At 43.5% G+C, this 16,335-nt stretch overlaps 2 protein-coding genes across 5 annotated transcripts in view; one reads left to right on the top strand and one right to left on the bottom strand.

Annotated features, from left to right (window-relative positions):
- The window catches only part of PPHLN1 (periphilin 1), an 84,153-nt gene extending 81,897 nt beyond the window's left edge, over positions 1 to 2,256 (bottom strand). For all 4 annotated transcript variants that reach the window (XM_080939028.1, XM_080939027.1, XM_080939026.1 and 1 more), the window contains exon 1: positions 2,177 to 2,256. The gene's annotated coding sequence lies outside the window, so the exon portion shown is untranslated. The remainder of the gene's footprint in view (positions 1 to 2,176) is intronic.
- Positions 2,257 to 2,301: 45 nt separating this feature from the next.
- On the top strand, positions 2,302 to 15,523 carry ZCRB1 (zinc finger CCHC-type and RNA binding motif containing 1). The gene is made up of 8 exons (XM_080939705.1): positions 2,302 to 2,466; positions 3,566 to 3,651; positions 5,581 to 5,609; positions 9,339 to 9,450; positions 9,751 to 9,858; positions 13,479 to 13,591; positions 13,679 to 13,751; positions 15,329 to 15,523. Exons 2-8 carry the CDS (start codon positions 3,568 to 3,570, stop codon positions 15,458 to 15,460), a joined length of 651 nt encoding a protein of 216 aa, XP_080795831.1. The 5' UTR covers positions 2,302 to 2,466; positions 3,566 to 3,567; the 3' UTR covers positions 15,461 to 15,523.
- Positions 15,524 to 16,335: the final 812 nt, after the last annotated feature.

The raw sequence follows: 16,335 nt of genomic DNA on the forward strand, positions 1-16,335 counted from the left end.
AGTTCATCACACTGCCCCAACACCTAAACGAAGACCTAAAATTAGTAACTGATAGGCAATGTGTGACTGTCATCTGAAAAACACTTAAAATCTAAGATAGAAACCAAGAGTGGTGGCACACACAGCTTTAATTCCAGCACCTTCGAGTCAGAGGCAGTAGGATCTCTGAGTTCAAGGCGGGCAGGCAGCTGCAGAATGAGTTCTAGGACAGCCAGGGGCTACACAGAGAAAGGGCTGGGATAGGGGTGGGGTAGTGTTAATAGTATTTGAGCTGGAAATAGTACACACGTTTAGTCACCTGGGAGGCAGAAACAGGCAGATCTCTGTTGAATTTGATATAATCCACTTCACACAAGAAGGGAGGGGAGTAGAGTTGGTACTTGGACTATTTCTTGAATAAACTACAAGACCTGGCAACACAGATATCAGTCCTCACAACAGCTGGCAACCAGATCCTGCCACTCACTCACAAACTACCTTAACCTCTAAAACCGCAAACAGCAGCATTCCAAGGATAAGCAAAGCAAACACTACACGGCTTAATTTAAATGTAAAGACAAGACACAATCAGAAAACAATTGACTGCTGATAGAGGGCACTTAAAAGAACCCTAACTTAGGGAGGTTAGGGAAAGACTACTCAAAAGTAGATCTGGGGTAAACCTGAAAAAGGCCAGTAATCAGAAGGCTGAGGCAGAACAAGAGAATCATTAGTTCCAGGCCCTGTTTGGGGGATGGAGCGGGGGATGGGAATTATACTAATGGAAAGTAGATGGCAGGGAAATCATAGGACCCAAAGGAATAATGAGAACTTAACAAAACACTGAAAGAAAGAAAAAATACACATTAAGGAAATGCAATCAATCCGATACAGATGGAGCAACCAACACCCAATCTTAAAACCCAGACATCAGAAAAAAAGTTCAATTTAAAGGCAAAAGCCACAGCTTCGTTAGAGTCAGAAAACGAAAGAGTTTCAAAACAAGGCTAAATACGTTTGCGCAAAGCAGACAAATACGATTCCAAGGAGCACAGGCAATGTGCTCAGGGGTGAACTAAGGAAGGAGAAGCAGTGGTACCCCAAATCGAAGGAGATGAAGCACGAAACAGCACGGAGAGTTAATGCTCAAATAATTAGAAGACCAAAGGGGCTTACATCTTGGGCGATAACCAAGTACAACCGGGATGTGAAGCTTGGTACTTTGGGCTGGCCACAAGTTTGCCATGAGAATTAGTCCCAGTGGTCCCTTGGTGGACGCCAAGGAATTAATGCCTCTCAAAACTCAGCTGCGCCCTGGGTGGATTGCACTTCGTCCCTCTGCTTCAGTCAGGATTGATTGTGCAGGCTCCACGACAGGCTGTGGGTTCCGGGCTGCTGACACGCAGGTTCCCAGGGAGTAGTAACAGGCCTGGTCTGTATGTGCTGGTGGGTAGAAGTTAAGTTTAAACTACCATGCGTTACTTTCTGATTCCTCTGTAGAAATGACGAGCTCTTAAAGAATAATCAGTGTAGCCGGACAGTAGTGGTGCTCGCCTCTCATCCCAGCACTCTGGAGGCTAGGCAGGTGGACATGAGTTCAAGGCCAGTCTGGTCTACAGAGCGAGTTCCACGACTGCCAGGGCTACACAGTGAAACCCTGTCTCGCAAAACAACAACAAAAAATAATCAGTTCTGCCCATTCCATATTTTCAGAAAGAAAGGAAAAAAAAATAACGGAACGAAGAAGATTAACATTTGTCCATGCCAGTACTCATGAATGAGTCACTCTGTGACTCCAACACTCCCCACGTTGGCTTTGTCTCCCCGGCCACACTGACATCCTCAACAGCAAGTGGCCTATTTTTACACTTTTTTTTTTTTTTGGTCCACCTGTCCAAATGCCCATTACAAAACTGTAAAATTAAAAAAAGAAAGAAGGACTTCCTGACTGACCTCGAGTCACCGAAGTTACCTAGCTGCGAATCCCCCTTTTGCATACTAAACTCCTAAGAAGAAGCAGAACCTGTGTCCTAAGCGGAACACTTTGCTTTCCTCCCACATCCACTGAGTCTCTCTCCAGGTTCCTCCAGGAGCACAGGATAATGCACACCTCCATCGCGACAGGAAACGCCCGCCTGCCTGCCCGCCCGCCCTCCGCATGCGCCCCTCGCGCCCCTGCGGAGAGCCACTCGCTCACCTGCGTTCCACTGCCACGCCGCCGCCGCCGCCGCTGCCGCCGCCGGTGAAACCCGCGAAGCCAGATGTCCGCTCGCCCCAAAGGCACTTCCGGCGCGCGCCGTGACGTCGCCCGGCGCGCCAGCCTCCGGCCCGGGTGAGCCCGGGTTTCGAGGATACGGAAAAAGCGCTGCACCGCGCTGCGGTCGCGGTCGCCGACGCGAACGCCCGCGCTTTGGCGCGCCCCGGAAGGTAGCTGGGGGTGGAGCCGCCGCGGGCTCGCTTTCTCCCTGCTCGGCCCCTGCGCCGAAGGTAAGCTCCCAGGGCGCCGGACCCAGGATACTCCCGCGGCCCCGGCCCCGGCCCCGACCCCGGCCCCGGCCCCGGCCCCGGCCCCGGCCCCGGGAACGTCCGGCCCGCGTTAGCATTTCTCTAGAGTGAGAAACTTGAACTGCGACCAGCAGGTTTTGGCTTTCTGAGGCTTTTTGAATAATCCTCCCACTTAGCCTGCGGGGAGCACTCTTCCGGGTGATGGTGTCCATTGTCATTCAAAGAGCAGCTACTCAGTTATTCCAGGTACTTGACACTTACTGCTGACACCTGCGCTTTTTTTTTTTTTTTAAAGATTTATTTATTTTACATTGAGTACTCCAGAGCAGGGCATCGGATCCCATTACCGATGGTTGTGAGCCGCAACATGGTTGCTGGGAATTGAACTCAGGACCTCTGCAAGAGCAGTCAGTGCTCTTAACCGCTGAGCCACCTCTCCAGCCCGACACCAGCGCTTTTTAAGATCAAAAATTTCGCCAGTAATTTTCGGAGTTGTAAACAGTGACATTGATTACTAAACCTATTGCTACATATACAGGCTAATGTCCCATCCAAAGTACGTAATTCATGAAAAAAAAAGTGTGTCATTTCATGATTCGGTTGTGCATGAAATTAAAATCTAAAGAACTTTATCAAAATGTGTAACTACCCAAGTTTAACAAAAATGATTGACGTGGTGGCCTTTTATCTTTAATCCGTGTATTACAGACAAAGATGTAAGAGTTTGAGGAGTTTTTTAAAAACAACAAGAACAAAAGAGACAGGATAAGCAGGTGTTTCTTTCGGGAGTTGGGCAATGCTTAGAAAACACCTTTTTGCTTTTACCCTAAGAAGACGCCAAAAATAGCCTAGTGGCTTCCCCATCTCTTTAAAAACAGTCTTCAATCTCCTTTAGGCACCGAAAGGCTTAACACCCGCTGTTGGAACGAAATATGGTAATTCACACCCTTCCCACACTGGCCTGCTCTAATCTCTTTAAATGAATGGAGCTTGTGGAATTCTCCCTTAATTAAATCAGTGACAGTCGTTGTTTGGTTCGACTTGGAATAAGATTCCTGACGCCCCTCGTTTTCTGTTTTAGAAATGAGCGGTGGCTTGGCTCCAAGTAAGAGCACAGTTTATGTATCCAACTTGCCTTTCTCCCTGACAAACAATGATTTATACCGGGTAAGTGTTCCTGTAAGTACATCTAACTAATGAACTCTTTACAGAGAATCTGAAGCTTAAGCAAATACTGCTCCCTGAGAAAATTTTTAATACATATCTCCTGCAAATTTCAATGAGAAGAATTGCAAGTTTTTTTTTTTTTTTTTTTTTTTTAATTCCCAAAGAGAATTTGCACTGCTTTGATTTTGGTTTTTTATTTCAAGACAGAGTTTCTCTGTGTCGACCTGGCTGTCCTAGAACTCAGAGATCTGCTTTCCTCTGCCTCCTGTGTGCTGGAATTAAAGGCCTGTGCCACCTCAGTTTTTATATAAAGAAAATGTATTCTTTACAAACAGCTGGACAGTAATGTGTGCCCATGATCCTAACACTCTGAAAGCTGAGACAGTTGGATCAGGAGTCCAGTCTAGCTGAAACTACATAGCAACATGCTTTCTCTCAAACAAAAGTAAGTTGGGGGTGTAGCTGAGTGGTGGAGCACTTGGGTAGCATAGTTCACACATATGTAACCCCAGCACAGGAGAAGCTGAAGCTGGAAGATCTTGAGTTCAAGGACATCTTGCACAGTTTAGACCCAGTCTCAGAAACAGAAAGAGGATACTGAATGAGGCTTGCAGGTGAGATTTTATTCTGGATGGTAAGAAATAATCCTATTTTAAAGGTAACTGGAAGCTGGAGGCAATGTACAGTTGGCAGAATGCCTATGATCCCAATATTTGGAAGGTAAAGGCTGAATATTGGAAATTCTAAGTCATGTTCAGCTCCATGAAGACTTGGAGGCAAGCTTAGGATGCATGAGACTCGGTCATAAACAAACAAAAGGAGTCTTTTGAATAAAAAGGTGAAGCAGTAGAAGTCAGTTGTACAGACGCCCAGAGCACAAGCATTTCCAAAGAGGAAGGGTAAAAAATAAGTAAATCCATTCTCCCCTTCCTTTACAGGCCTGACAGAGGCAACCACTGTACTGTTACTCTAAAATGAGAACCCATTAGAAAGCTATAATCGCACAGGAAACTGCTGGACCTCAGAATCTAATATTGCTAAATATCTGACCCAGAACTCAATGTTCCAGTGCTAGATTACATGTCATAAGATTGTCTAAAAGCCTTTTTGGGTGATGTTATTTCTGTGTATTAAATAATAAGTCAGAATTATAAATACCTAGATATTTATCTAAAGGATATAGATACAGTAATATATGGGCAACTATATGCAGAAGTAATAGGAAGAACAGCCAGCTATTCAATACCACCAATGTACTAATGATGGGGAAAGTACCGCAGCAAAATAGAAGGATCTTTGCTTTGTTTCTGGTCTTTGACGGCAGGTCTTGTTCTGTAGCCTGGGCTTGCTTGCCTCAAACTCTTGCTTCTCTCTTCTGAACACCAGGATTATAGCCGTAGACCATCACTCCTGGCTGGAGATAGGTGTCTTATTATAGGAAGCTTTTGGTATCACATGTAGTGAGAGCTCTCTCTTTGAATGGTGGGTTGTGTAACTCTTGGTATAATTTTCTTCGACAGCACTGATAATAAAGCACAGGATTAGCTGGAGCCCTGGTGGGTCTGTTAGTCCCACAGATATCAGGAGTGAGGCTGCTGCCTAGTGTATATGCCATAGGTCTAGACATGCTAAGTGGGTTTGTTTTTCCCTCTGTCCACTCCCTAGGGGGAGTTAGGAACGGAAGCATATCACTTGTAACTATATTATTCTAGTCACTAAGAAAATGGTTTTTTGCTGTTGAATCAGTGTCTGGCTGTGTTTCCCTAAGTCCCCTAGGTATAGGACTGTTTCTTTAAAAGTCTGTTGTGTAGGCCAAAGGCTGGAAATTTTCATAAAATATAAACAGAGAATCTGGTCAGTACATGCAATCTGAATATTTAATTTGATGACATTTTAAATTATAAATTATTCTGTGATCTTTTATTTCAGATATTTTCCAAGTATGGCAAAGTTGTAAAGTAAGTATTCATAGTACAAGATACTTGGTTGACTAAAACTACTACTGTTAACATTCTTATATGTGGTTCAGTTATTTTCCCATGTAATAAACAACTGATGGCTTTCATATCATAAATGACTGTGTACTATAAAGATTTAATAGTTTAATAAGTATTGCTTTTTTAGTGCTGAGAACCATTCTCAGGGCCTCAGACATACTAACCACACTCCTAATCTCTAAACTACATATCTAGCCCCTGAAGGTTTTCAGAGCTAGTTCTTGTGTGGTGTAGAGCTTAGTGGAAATGTCTAGGGGAAGTCACACTGGAGTGACATCATCTCCGTGCTCATGTATCGCCAAGCCATGTCAGAATATCTTCAGCCAAACCTCTGAACCGGCTATAGACAAGTCACCCATTTGACACCCGATGGATTGACCCTTGAACTATTCTTAACCGCCGTTGACATTTGTATATCGGGTTATTCCCCAAACTACCTAGAGAATGACAATGAACCCAGTCATAAGTCCTGACTAAGAAGTACTGGGATTTTAAGCCCATGTGTGGTTTTAAAGCAGGAAATACAGCACCGTTATATAGATCCATGGGGCGCATCTCCAGTTCTCTTTAGCTGTGCACAGTGCCGTGGTATTCTCGGCCAGTTGAGATGAGAGCAAGTTGACATGGCCAGAATGAAATCTGTAACTACACCAAGGAAGAAGCCTAGAACAAGATGGTCAGCTAGAAAGACCGTTTGAGAGTCAAGTGGTGTGGCCTTGGTGTGCATAAGGGCTGGATGTGCAGGAAGGATGTGTCAGGATGGTCCACAAGTTCTTGGGATAGTGTCTGCTCAGAAGTATGTATACGTAAATAAGCCCTTCACACCCTGCATTTTTGCACGCCAGAAACATGGAGGCTGTCACAGGTCTGTTTTCTTTAAGTTCTTTTTTTTTTTCTTTTAATATTTAATTATTTATTTCATGTATGTGAGTGCACTGTTGCTCTCTTCAGACACACCAGACATGGGTGTCCATTACAGATGGTTGTGAGCCATCATGTGGTTGCTGGGAATTAAACTCAGATCCTCTAGAAGAGCAGTTGGTGCTCTTAACCGCTGAGCCACCTCTCCAGTCCTTCTTCAAGTTCTTGCTGTGATTTTTTTCTTTTCCCAGAGAAGAGATCTCTAAGGACAGACCCTGTGTAACCGGTTTACAGAGTCTCCATCACTAGACTAAGCTTTTTCCTGAGGGTGAATATTCTTCTGCCTTCTTTCTGTAACATTCTTAGTGTTTAACTCTGGAGTTCAGAGTTAGTGGTTTTAAAATCAACCAAGAACACATGTAGCTAGGTTTATAGATTTTTTTTTTTTACCTTAGTCATAAGAACCAAGTATCTAATGCAAATGTTCTCAGCCTATAATTCGGAGTCCCTTTAGCTAGCCTCTATGTCCAAAATATTTGCAATTCATAACACTGTCAAAATTACAGTTATGAAGTAACTACAAAAAAATGTATGGTTGGGGTCAGCACAACATAAAGAACTATATTAAAGGGTTGTGGTGCTGAGAGGGTTGAAAAGCACTGCCCTCAGCTACCCCCCACCCATTCTGTTTGTGTGTGCACACCCATGGTATATGCATGGAAGACAGGAGGACATCAGGCATCCTGATCTACTGCTCTCTGACTGACTCTCTCAGGACAGGTCCTCTCTCTGAACCTGAAACTCACCCACTGTCTTTTGTTAGGCTTGGGAGCTCCTGGGATCCACCAGTTTCTGCCTGTCCAGAATGAGAAGACAGGCTGTAGAGCCATGCCCGGCTTTCATGGGGGTGCTGGAGATTCGAACTCAGGTTCCCATGCTCACAGAGCAAAGCACTGCTGCCCCTCTCTTACAAAAAGATTCCTTTACCCACATTTCCCTGTCTTTACCCTTCTTTCTGTTCACACTGTAGCTTGCACTGTCTTGACTGTGAATGTATGCATCTATGTGTACACATTGTTTTTTTGAGTTACCAACTTCAGTCTCCTTTATATCTGCATACTGAAAGGTGTTTAAAATGATGCAACTGGGGGCTGGAGAGATGGCTCAGCGGTTAAGAGAACTGCTTGTTTTTCCAGAGGCCCTGAGTTCAAATCCCAGCAACCACATGGTGGCTCACAACCATCTGTAATGAGATCTGTTGCCTTCTTCTGGTGTGTCTGAAGACAGCTACAGTGTACTTAATATATAATAAATAAATAAATCTTTTTAAAACAAAAACAAAAAAAATAAATAAAATGGTACAACTTATATAACACAGTAAAGTTAACTTCATAATTTACGTTGGAAGCTTTTATTGAGCCAGTCCTCTCTCCTGTTCTGTCAGTTGAGGTAATAGAGTCAATCCTAGATATTCCTTTTCCCCTGTTACATGGTTCTCCCTAGAGCCAAGGGTTGCCTTTAACTGGTGTTTCGCCATGATTAGATGCTGACTGTGTCGTCCTGGTTCATGTTCTTACCATGAGTGTTAAAGATGGCGGTTTTCTCACTCTGCATTTGCTCTGTATCCAGTCGTCTCTTGGCTCCCTTATGTTTCTGTGGCTGATGCAGATGTGTAAGCACTTTCTGCGTGTTTTGTAACTTGGTACTCTTTCATCCGTGTGTTCTAATTGCCTTGCGGCTGACTGATGAGCACTGACTTGCCAACTTCTATATGTTATGTTCATGCTTTGTTTAATTTATTTATTGTAACATGAAATTTCAAAGTCTTCTTGCTTCCACCCTGCTCAGACACAGACAACTATTTTATTTCCCAAAGAGCTCAGCAAAAACATTGATTTGCTTTGTTTCTAAGATGTGTCTCAGGCTGGAGATGTGACTCAGACCCTGAGAACACTGCCTGCTCTTCCACAGTACCCAGGTTCATTTCGCAGCACCCATTTGCCAATAATTCTAGTTCCCAGGGTTCCTAGCACTCAGGCACTTCATACACATGCAGACATACATGCATGCAAAACACTCATGCACGTAAAATAGAAGTCTCAGATAAGGCAGAGTCACCACATACTGGGAGCTAACCTTCAGCTTGGTACAGTCGTCTTGCCTTGGCATCCTAAGTGTAGGCATTCTAAGCGTATGCCACCACACCAGATTCAAGCATTGTTCTTCTAGATTAGGATAAATATGTTGTTAGCAATAGGTGTGTGGCACAGGAGCATTTAGACAGGGCCATGGACCACTACACCTGAGATTCTCCAAAAGGCACACTTGGATCTAAAACCCGAGAAAACAGTGAATCGCTTTGCTGTTGTAATCAAGAGAATACCTCACTTTATGCTTTGGGTTTTGCAAAGCAGGGGTAAGTAGGGAAGGGGATGTGGACTTTGATGTGCAGTTGATAGAACTGTTGCATTATTCTGTCTCTTGCTCGGACCCTTTGAAGCTCTGGATAGCTCCCACTTCTGGCTGTGCTCCTCTGGTCTGCCATGGTTTCTCCATGATCCCCCAGGACTTTGAAGAGCTAGATGGTTTAAGTCAGTCTCTCTTCAGCAGGACTTCATAGCCCAGGCTGGCCTCAAGCTCTCTAGCCAAGGATGCCCCTTCCATCTCCCCCTGCTGAGTCTGGGATCACAGCATCCACCACTGTGAATCATTTCTTATTTCTCATGTCAAAGGTCTCATTATTTAATCTTGTGAAAATGATCTTCAGTTTCCTAGGTAGTTCCATGCTTTTTGTCTTATTTTTAACTGGTTCTTTGTTTGTGCTTTAAGGGTTACTATAATGAAAGACAAGGATACTAGGAAGAGTAAAGGTGTTGCATTTATTTTATTTTTGGATAAAGACTCTGCCTTAAACTGCACCAGAGCAATAAATAATAAACAGGTAAGCCATTGATTTAATCAAGGTTTTACTCAAAAGTCTGTGTATTCATCATAGCACAAAAGCTATGGGACTGTAGAAGATTGTTAAGTTTGATTAATTTCTGGAGTTCGGGAGTGGCTGCCTTTTGGAAAAAAGATGTCAGCATTGTACTGCATTATCAAATTGCTGGAAGAGTCTTAAGAGAAAATTACAGCAGAGAATCCATCATGTAATTACTGCAACAAGAAATGAGGAAGCAGTATCTGATAACTAGGTCTTGGTGGCCATGACTCTGTGCACTCACATCTTTCTCTGACGTAGTTATTTGGTAGAGTGATAAAGGCAAGCATCGCTATTGACAACGGAAGGGCGGCTGAGTTCATCCGGAGGCGAAACTACTTTGATAAATCCAAGTGTTATGAATGTGGGGTGAGTAAATGTGGACTCCGACTCTGCTTTGCATAGTGTAAAGTTCTCTCTGTTGTCGTGTGTTAGCGGTGCCCACCAGTGTGGGGTATGGGAGGAGCACGCGGACAGGCACAGGACACAGGACTCTGAATGTCCTGCCTGTCTGTCACTTACGCCCTCTCTGAACCTCAGGCTAACTGCAGACTGCAGCAGCCTTGTGTGCGAGTGAGCCTGTGCTGGAGAACACACATACACGCCTGGCTTTGTTGGTAGTGTGAGCTCTGGTGTTTGGACTCTGGTCTTCATATGTAGCAGTACCCTCCCCAGCCTCACCAGAATTTTGTTTCGATGAGATTGTTTTCAGTTTGTTTTGAGACAGGTCTAATGTAGCACAGGCTATCTCAAAGTCATCTTGTAGCAGATGATGTAGCATATGACCTTGAACTTATGATCCTCTTGCCTCAACCTCCTGAGTGCTGGGATTACAGGCATGTCCCACCACTTCTGGTTTATGAGTTACTAAGGCTCAAACCCAAGGCTTTGTGAATGCTAGACAAGCATGGTGCCATCTGAGCTAAACCCTCGGCTCCTCTCCAAAATTTCTAGCCAGCTAAAACCGGGTTATAAAAGCTATTTTACGTGGAAACTGCAAACTCATGTGAGTAAAGATCATTGAAATGAAGTATTCAGGGGCCAGCAAGATGACTAAGTGGGTAAAGGCCTTTGCCATACAAGCCTGATGACCTGAGTTTAATCCTTGGAACCCACATAAAGGGGAAGAAGAGAAGCTAATCCACAAAGTTGTCCTCTGACCTCCACACTCAGGCTGTGGTACGTGCATGTCTACAGACAATGATAATAAATAAAGTTGGAAAAAAAGAGTAGCATCTAAAGATGCTTGGAATGGGGTTGTAGGCATAGCTCAGTGCCATGGAGATTACCTGGCATCTGAAAGATACAGGTTCATCCTCAGCATCACAAAGCAAAAGAAGAACACAAGCATAAAAATGCCTGGAGTAGGTGATACACAGTAATTTTCATTGCTTCTAAGCCTTCACAAGTGTTTTCTAAAACACAAGGTTAATGATATATCTTAATGTCTTGAAAGGTACTAGTCAAGCATACATCTGTTAACAGGCATGGCTTGAGTTTCGTTGTTGTCTCTGGGAGGGCATAGTCATTGGTGTTCACTATCAGTGTGACTGTATGACCCATCCTCCATAAGATAACAGATTAAACACCTCTTGTAGTTATTGTTGGGACAGGATTGCAGAATGCCCCCAAAGCTGGCATTGAATCCATAGCCTAGAGTGATCCTCCCACCTTGGCCTTCTAAGCAGCCACAGCTAAATAGGTGTGCTGAGCCACACCTGTTTTTATTCTTAACACCAACAAAATTTCACTCTTGAGTCTCATAACTGTTAGTTCCTAGAAAATGGCTGCATAATGCTTACTGAATCCAGACATATAAACACTGAATCCAGATGTAAAAATAGAGAGACATAGGTGATTTCTGCCAGACATTGTCATTGCTACAAAGTAACAGGGTAGACACCTGAAATGGCTTGACATCTCCTACTTCTCTGTTGCTGTGGTAAACACCAGGACCAAGGCAGCTTACAGAAGGTTGATTTGGGACTTACATTTCTAGAGGTCTAGGAGTGCACCACCGTTCGGGCCAGAGCCTAGTGGTAAGCAGGCAGGCATGGCACTGGAGCATAGCCAAGAGCCCATAGAAAATCCAGAAACTGGAAACAGCAAGGGGACACAAGGAGGTTGAGGCCAATCTTTGGAAACCGGAAACCCACCCCCAGTGACACACCTCCAATAAGGCCACTCGTTCTAATCCTTCCCAAACAGTTGAACCAGTTGGGGACCAAGTACACAAATACAGCAAATACATTTGCTTATGGGGCGTACTCTTTCAGACAGCAACTTCCTTTCTCCTGCTGCCACCCTTTACCTGTGTTCCCCAAGAAAAGATGCACTGTAGACAGGCAAGATGGCCAGAAAGGAAGGAAGCAAATGTGTGTTGAGTGCACACTAATGTGGTCAGTTCATACTGTCTGAGTCCTAAGCTGTGTCTGTGAAAGAAGTGCTGGCTGTGCAAAGTAGCACAGGACGAGTGGCAGGAGGGAGGCCCTGAGCTATAGATAGTAAGTTCAGGGCTAGCCAGGGCTACAGAGAAACTGTCTCCACTAGGTCTGTTTGCTTATTTAAGAGCTTCCTTACTCTCCATGTACATAGTGAATACAAATCATCTGAGAAATGCTAAAAAATAATACTCCAGCCCCATGTTCTTTTGATTTGTCGATTCAGACAGACATTATTATCATGCTTCATACATTTTTTTCTTGTTTATTATTTGGGGTTTTTTTTTGTTTTGTTTTGATTATTTACTCTGTCTCAATATGTAACCTTAGCTGACCTGGAACCCACTGGGTAGACCAGGCTGGCCTCAAATTCAGAAAGATATGCCAGCCTGTGTCTCCCAAGTTCTGAGATGGAAGTTGTGTGCCACCACACCAGGTTAATACTTTTTCTTTCTTAAAGGCAATGCCTCTAACATAGGCTAGTCTTAAACTTGCTACATAGCAGAAGATGGCTTTAAACTTTCTCTTCTCTTCTACTTCAGAGTGCTGGGATTACAGACACGTGTCTCCACCCTTGGTTTATATGTTGCAGGGGAGTCACATCCCACGTTTTGTGTACGCCAGGCAGGCACCGCAGCCACTGAGCTATATCACAGACATACTCTGTTTCTATAGTGACACAATTGTCCCCCTAAAATAAAAAATCTGCTTACATCTATTTATCCTGTTTACCAAAGCAATTGTACCACTACCCTTTTCCTTTAGTGACGTGTGTTTACATCTTCTGTTACTATTATTTCAGAACACAATAGAATTGTCTCCACAGTAAATTAACAGTAGATGGTACCTCTTAGATTCAGCTATATGCCAAATACAAAGTACAGGTTATTTTAGGCACTGTGGAAAATTGACTCACTCTCTTCTACATAAATTAACATAATACTATTGCATGCAGTTAGGGAGTTAGTGTGCAGATTGAAACCCATAGTTCTGTGTTTTACAGTTTAGTAGTCTACATGATTACAATAATCCAGCTCAGTAAAACAGGATGATGATGTAAGCCATGTACTTTACAAAAGAAAGAAAAATGTCAGGTAGTGCTAGACAGAGCTCAAGCCCAGGACCCCAGGCCTGCAGGGCAGCTACACTGTCACTGAGCTGTATCCCCAGCCTCCTGTTATTTTTAAAGCTGAATATTCAGCAGCATCTTACAAGGTGGTAGGAATAATTTTCCCCATTTATCAGGTGAATCTAAGATTTATATTACTGTTGATGAGTCACATAAGAGTTCTTTTGTCGGTTAACATTGAGGTTTAAAGTGTTTGAGGAAAGAATTCTACTTTGCTCCCTAGTTATTACTGCAGCATTACTTGGAGTATCTCGGGCTTTGCCTTCTGACGAAAGGAGCAGGTGTGGCCCTAAGTCCCCACAATGAGAAGAATGTTTCTCAGACTCTAGCCTTTGATTCACAGGGTCAGGACATGTTTCTATCAGTAGCGGCAACTACAATGGTTTATTTCTTCTTTCTTTTTGAATGTGAAACAACAGGAAAGCGGACACTTAAGTTATGCCTGTCCTAAAAACATGCTTGGAGAACGGGAGCCTCCGAAGAAGAAAGAGAAGAAGAAAAAGAAGAAAGTCCCTGAGCCGGAAGAAGAAGCGTATGTGTGCCTCACTCACTGAGATGCTGTGCTGTTTGCCTTCATTCTGCCACCTGACCAAATCTGGATTTTCTCTCTCTGACCTAGTGAGGAAGAAGTGAGTGAAGAGGAAGGGGAGGATCCAGCTCTGGACAGTCTCAGTCAGGCCATAGCATTCCAGGTACCGACATACTCATTCTGGAGGGGCTGGGGTCTGGGCACACTGCTCAGCGATGGACCACATGCTGGGCAGGCTGGGTTCCCAGCACCAGAGAAGCAATGCAGAGTGCAGCAGGAAAGGAAATAGGGGCCACTGTGTGGAGCGTAGTGTGGATGTCTCTGAGCGCAGCTACAGCCTTATTCCTACCTACCCGGGAGGCTGAGGTGAGGAACCACTGGAGCTCAAGGGATCAAGACCAGCCCAGGGACACTGTCTGGAAAAAGGAGGGGATGTAGTGAGCACGTGGACCATACCTGTGAACTGAGCACTTGGGGGTGAAGCAAGAATATGACAGGCTAGCCTATCCTGACTACAGAGTGAAACCTGCCTCAGAGACTGAACAAATCATAACACAGGGCACCATGGTGTAGTGTGTGTTTGTGTGTGTCTGTGTGTCTGTGTGCGTGCACATGTGTGTGTATGTCTGTGTGTTTGTGTGTCTGTGTGTGTGTGTGTGTGTGTAGGGGGTGTTTGTTTTGATTTTTTTGTTGTTTGTTTTCTTTTGAGACAGGGTTTCTTCTTTATGCATCCTTGGCTGTCCTGAAACTCACTTTGTATAGTTTCTACAGTTGGCCTCAAACTCACAGAGACCTGCCTGCCTCTGCCTCCCAGTGCTGGGGTCAAAGGTGTGCCACCTGCCCGTGGCTCTCTTTTTGTATCACTGCACTGACCACCTGTAATGACAATTTCTGTTTCTCTCTCCTGTCATAAATTTGAGGCAATACATTATTCTAAGGTCTTTGAATGAAACATTTACATTTGTCTTTCTGGATAGTAAGGTCCCGCATACTTTTAGTGTGCTATTAACCTGTCTTTATTACAAAATTGGGGGGAAGTATTGACTTCTGGATGTGTTATCACATGCCTGTAATCCCAGCACATGGGAGGTAGAAACGAGCTCAAGGCCAGACTGAGCAACATGACACCGCTGGCAGAAATTAATGTTTAAGTTAAAGTTTTCGTTAAAAATTCTTTAGCATGTCTAGAAAGAATCCTTAGAAATTGCATATGGTGAAGCTAAAATTATCTTGCACCTAAGAAGGCTGAAGCAGTAGATCATGAGTTCAGGCCTAACCTGGGGTACCTAGTAAGTTCTAGGCCAGCATGAGCTATATAGTATATATATATATATATACTCTATATAGTATATATATATATATATATACTCTCTGTCAAAACAAAACAGGAAAGCAAAGGGTGAGGTAGGGATTCAGTTTAGTGGGTAGCATGCACAAAGCCCTGCTTTTATTCTTCATAGACCTGGGCTAGGGATGCAGCTCCAGCATCATGCAAGTACAGGCAAAGACTCAGAATCTCGAGGTCATCCTACATAGGGAGTTCAACACCTCTCTCTCAGGGAAGAAAAAAAAAATCCCTTGGTTAATTTCGAGTAGGACTGTGGTGGAGACCAGATTTGTCAGTGTGGCCTAAGAGGGTGGGAATTACTGTGTTCTGGTAATTTTCCATGGTAATTCTTTTGAATTAACATGATATGCCATAAATAACTGGTTTTATTCTGCTTCTGAATCATACTACAGCAAGCCAAAGTTGAAGAAGAGCAAAACAAATGGAGACCCAGCCCAGGGGGTCCCTCGACCTCAGATGATTCTAGACGACCAAGAATAAAGAAAAGCACATACTTCAGTGATGAAGAAGAACTTAGTGATTAAAATCATATTTATTTTGTAAATATTATTCAAATAAAATCTTACTGTACCAAATACAGATATGGAATAAAAGACTGGTTTTAATATTTGAGAATAAGAACACTTAAAGCCAAATAGTATTTACTCTAATGTAGTTCAAATGAAATTTTAAAAATAATTTCAAAGTACCATGTTTCTAGCTTGCTTTAGCACACAGTGCAAATCCTGAATCTGAAAATCTGGGTGCTCTGAACTTTGAGCACCAACGTGATGTCTCATTTGGGACTGTGAAACTCTCCCTCACAGCATTGTTAAATACTGTAGAAAACTGCTCTCAGACTTCAGTGTACATGAAACATAGCTGAGTCCTGTGTTTGCACTTGGTTCGTATCTAAGTATCTCCTTATATAGATGCAATTGTACCAGATTCAGGGCTACTGTAGTGCAGCGCATTTCACATACGGGACCCTCCATCTGCACTAAAACCAGAAAAAGTGTTAAAAACACTAATTCTAAAGAATAAAATTGAATACTGCCAGCTATCAGAAGTAGAAGGATGGGTAATCTAACACTTTCTTTGTGCCTGACGGGCTTATGTAAGGACCTGTGTAGAAAAATTAATCTCCCTTTTTGCCTCCATATGTGTTTGTACCATATGCATGCAGCACCCCCGGAGGCCAGAAGAAGAGCATGCAGTCTCAGTTACAGATGGGGGGAGCCACCGGATGGGTGTTGAGAATAAAACTCAGCTCTTCTGAAAAGCAGCCAATGTTCTTAACCATAGAGCAACCTCTCCAATCCTCAAAATAGTTTTTAAACAATAAGGCTGAACAATTAAATGACTGAGTGTGAAACTTTTGAAAGAATTCCATTTTTAAAGATGAGTGCTTTATTCCAGT

Source organism: Micromys minutus (genome assembly GCF_963924665.1).
Source record: "Micromys minutus genome assembly, chromosome: 27".
Classification (NCBI taxonomy): Eukaryota; Metazoa; Chordata; class Mammalia; order Rodentia; family Muridae; genus Micromys; species Micromys minutus.

Excerpts from the sequence above, each read along its gene's own strand:
- ZCRB1 (XM_080939705.1), top strand. The coding sequence starts at position 3,568 with ATGAGCGGTGGCTTGGCTCCAAGTAAGAGCACAGTTTATGTATCCAAC. Across the intron at positions 9,451-9,750 it reads GAGCAATAAATAATAAACAG|TTATTTGGTAGAGTGATAAA; the intron begins GTAAGCCATTGA and ends TCTCTGACGTAG. Across the intron at positions 13,752-15,328 it reads GTCAGGCCATAGCATTCCAG|CAAGCCAAAGTTGAAGAAGA; the intron begins GTACCGACATAC and ends ATCATACTACAG.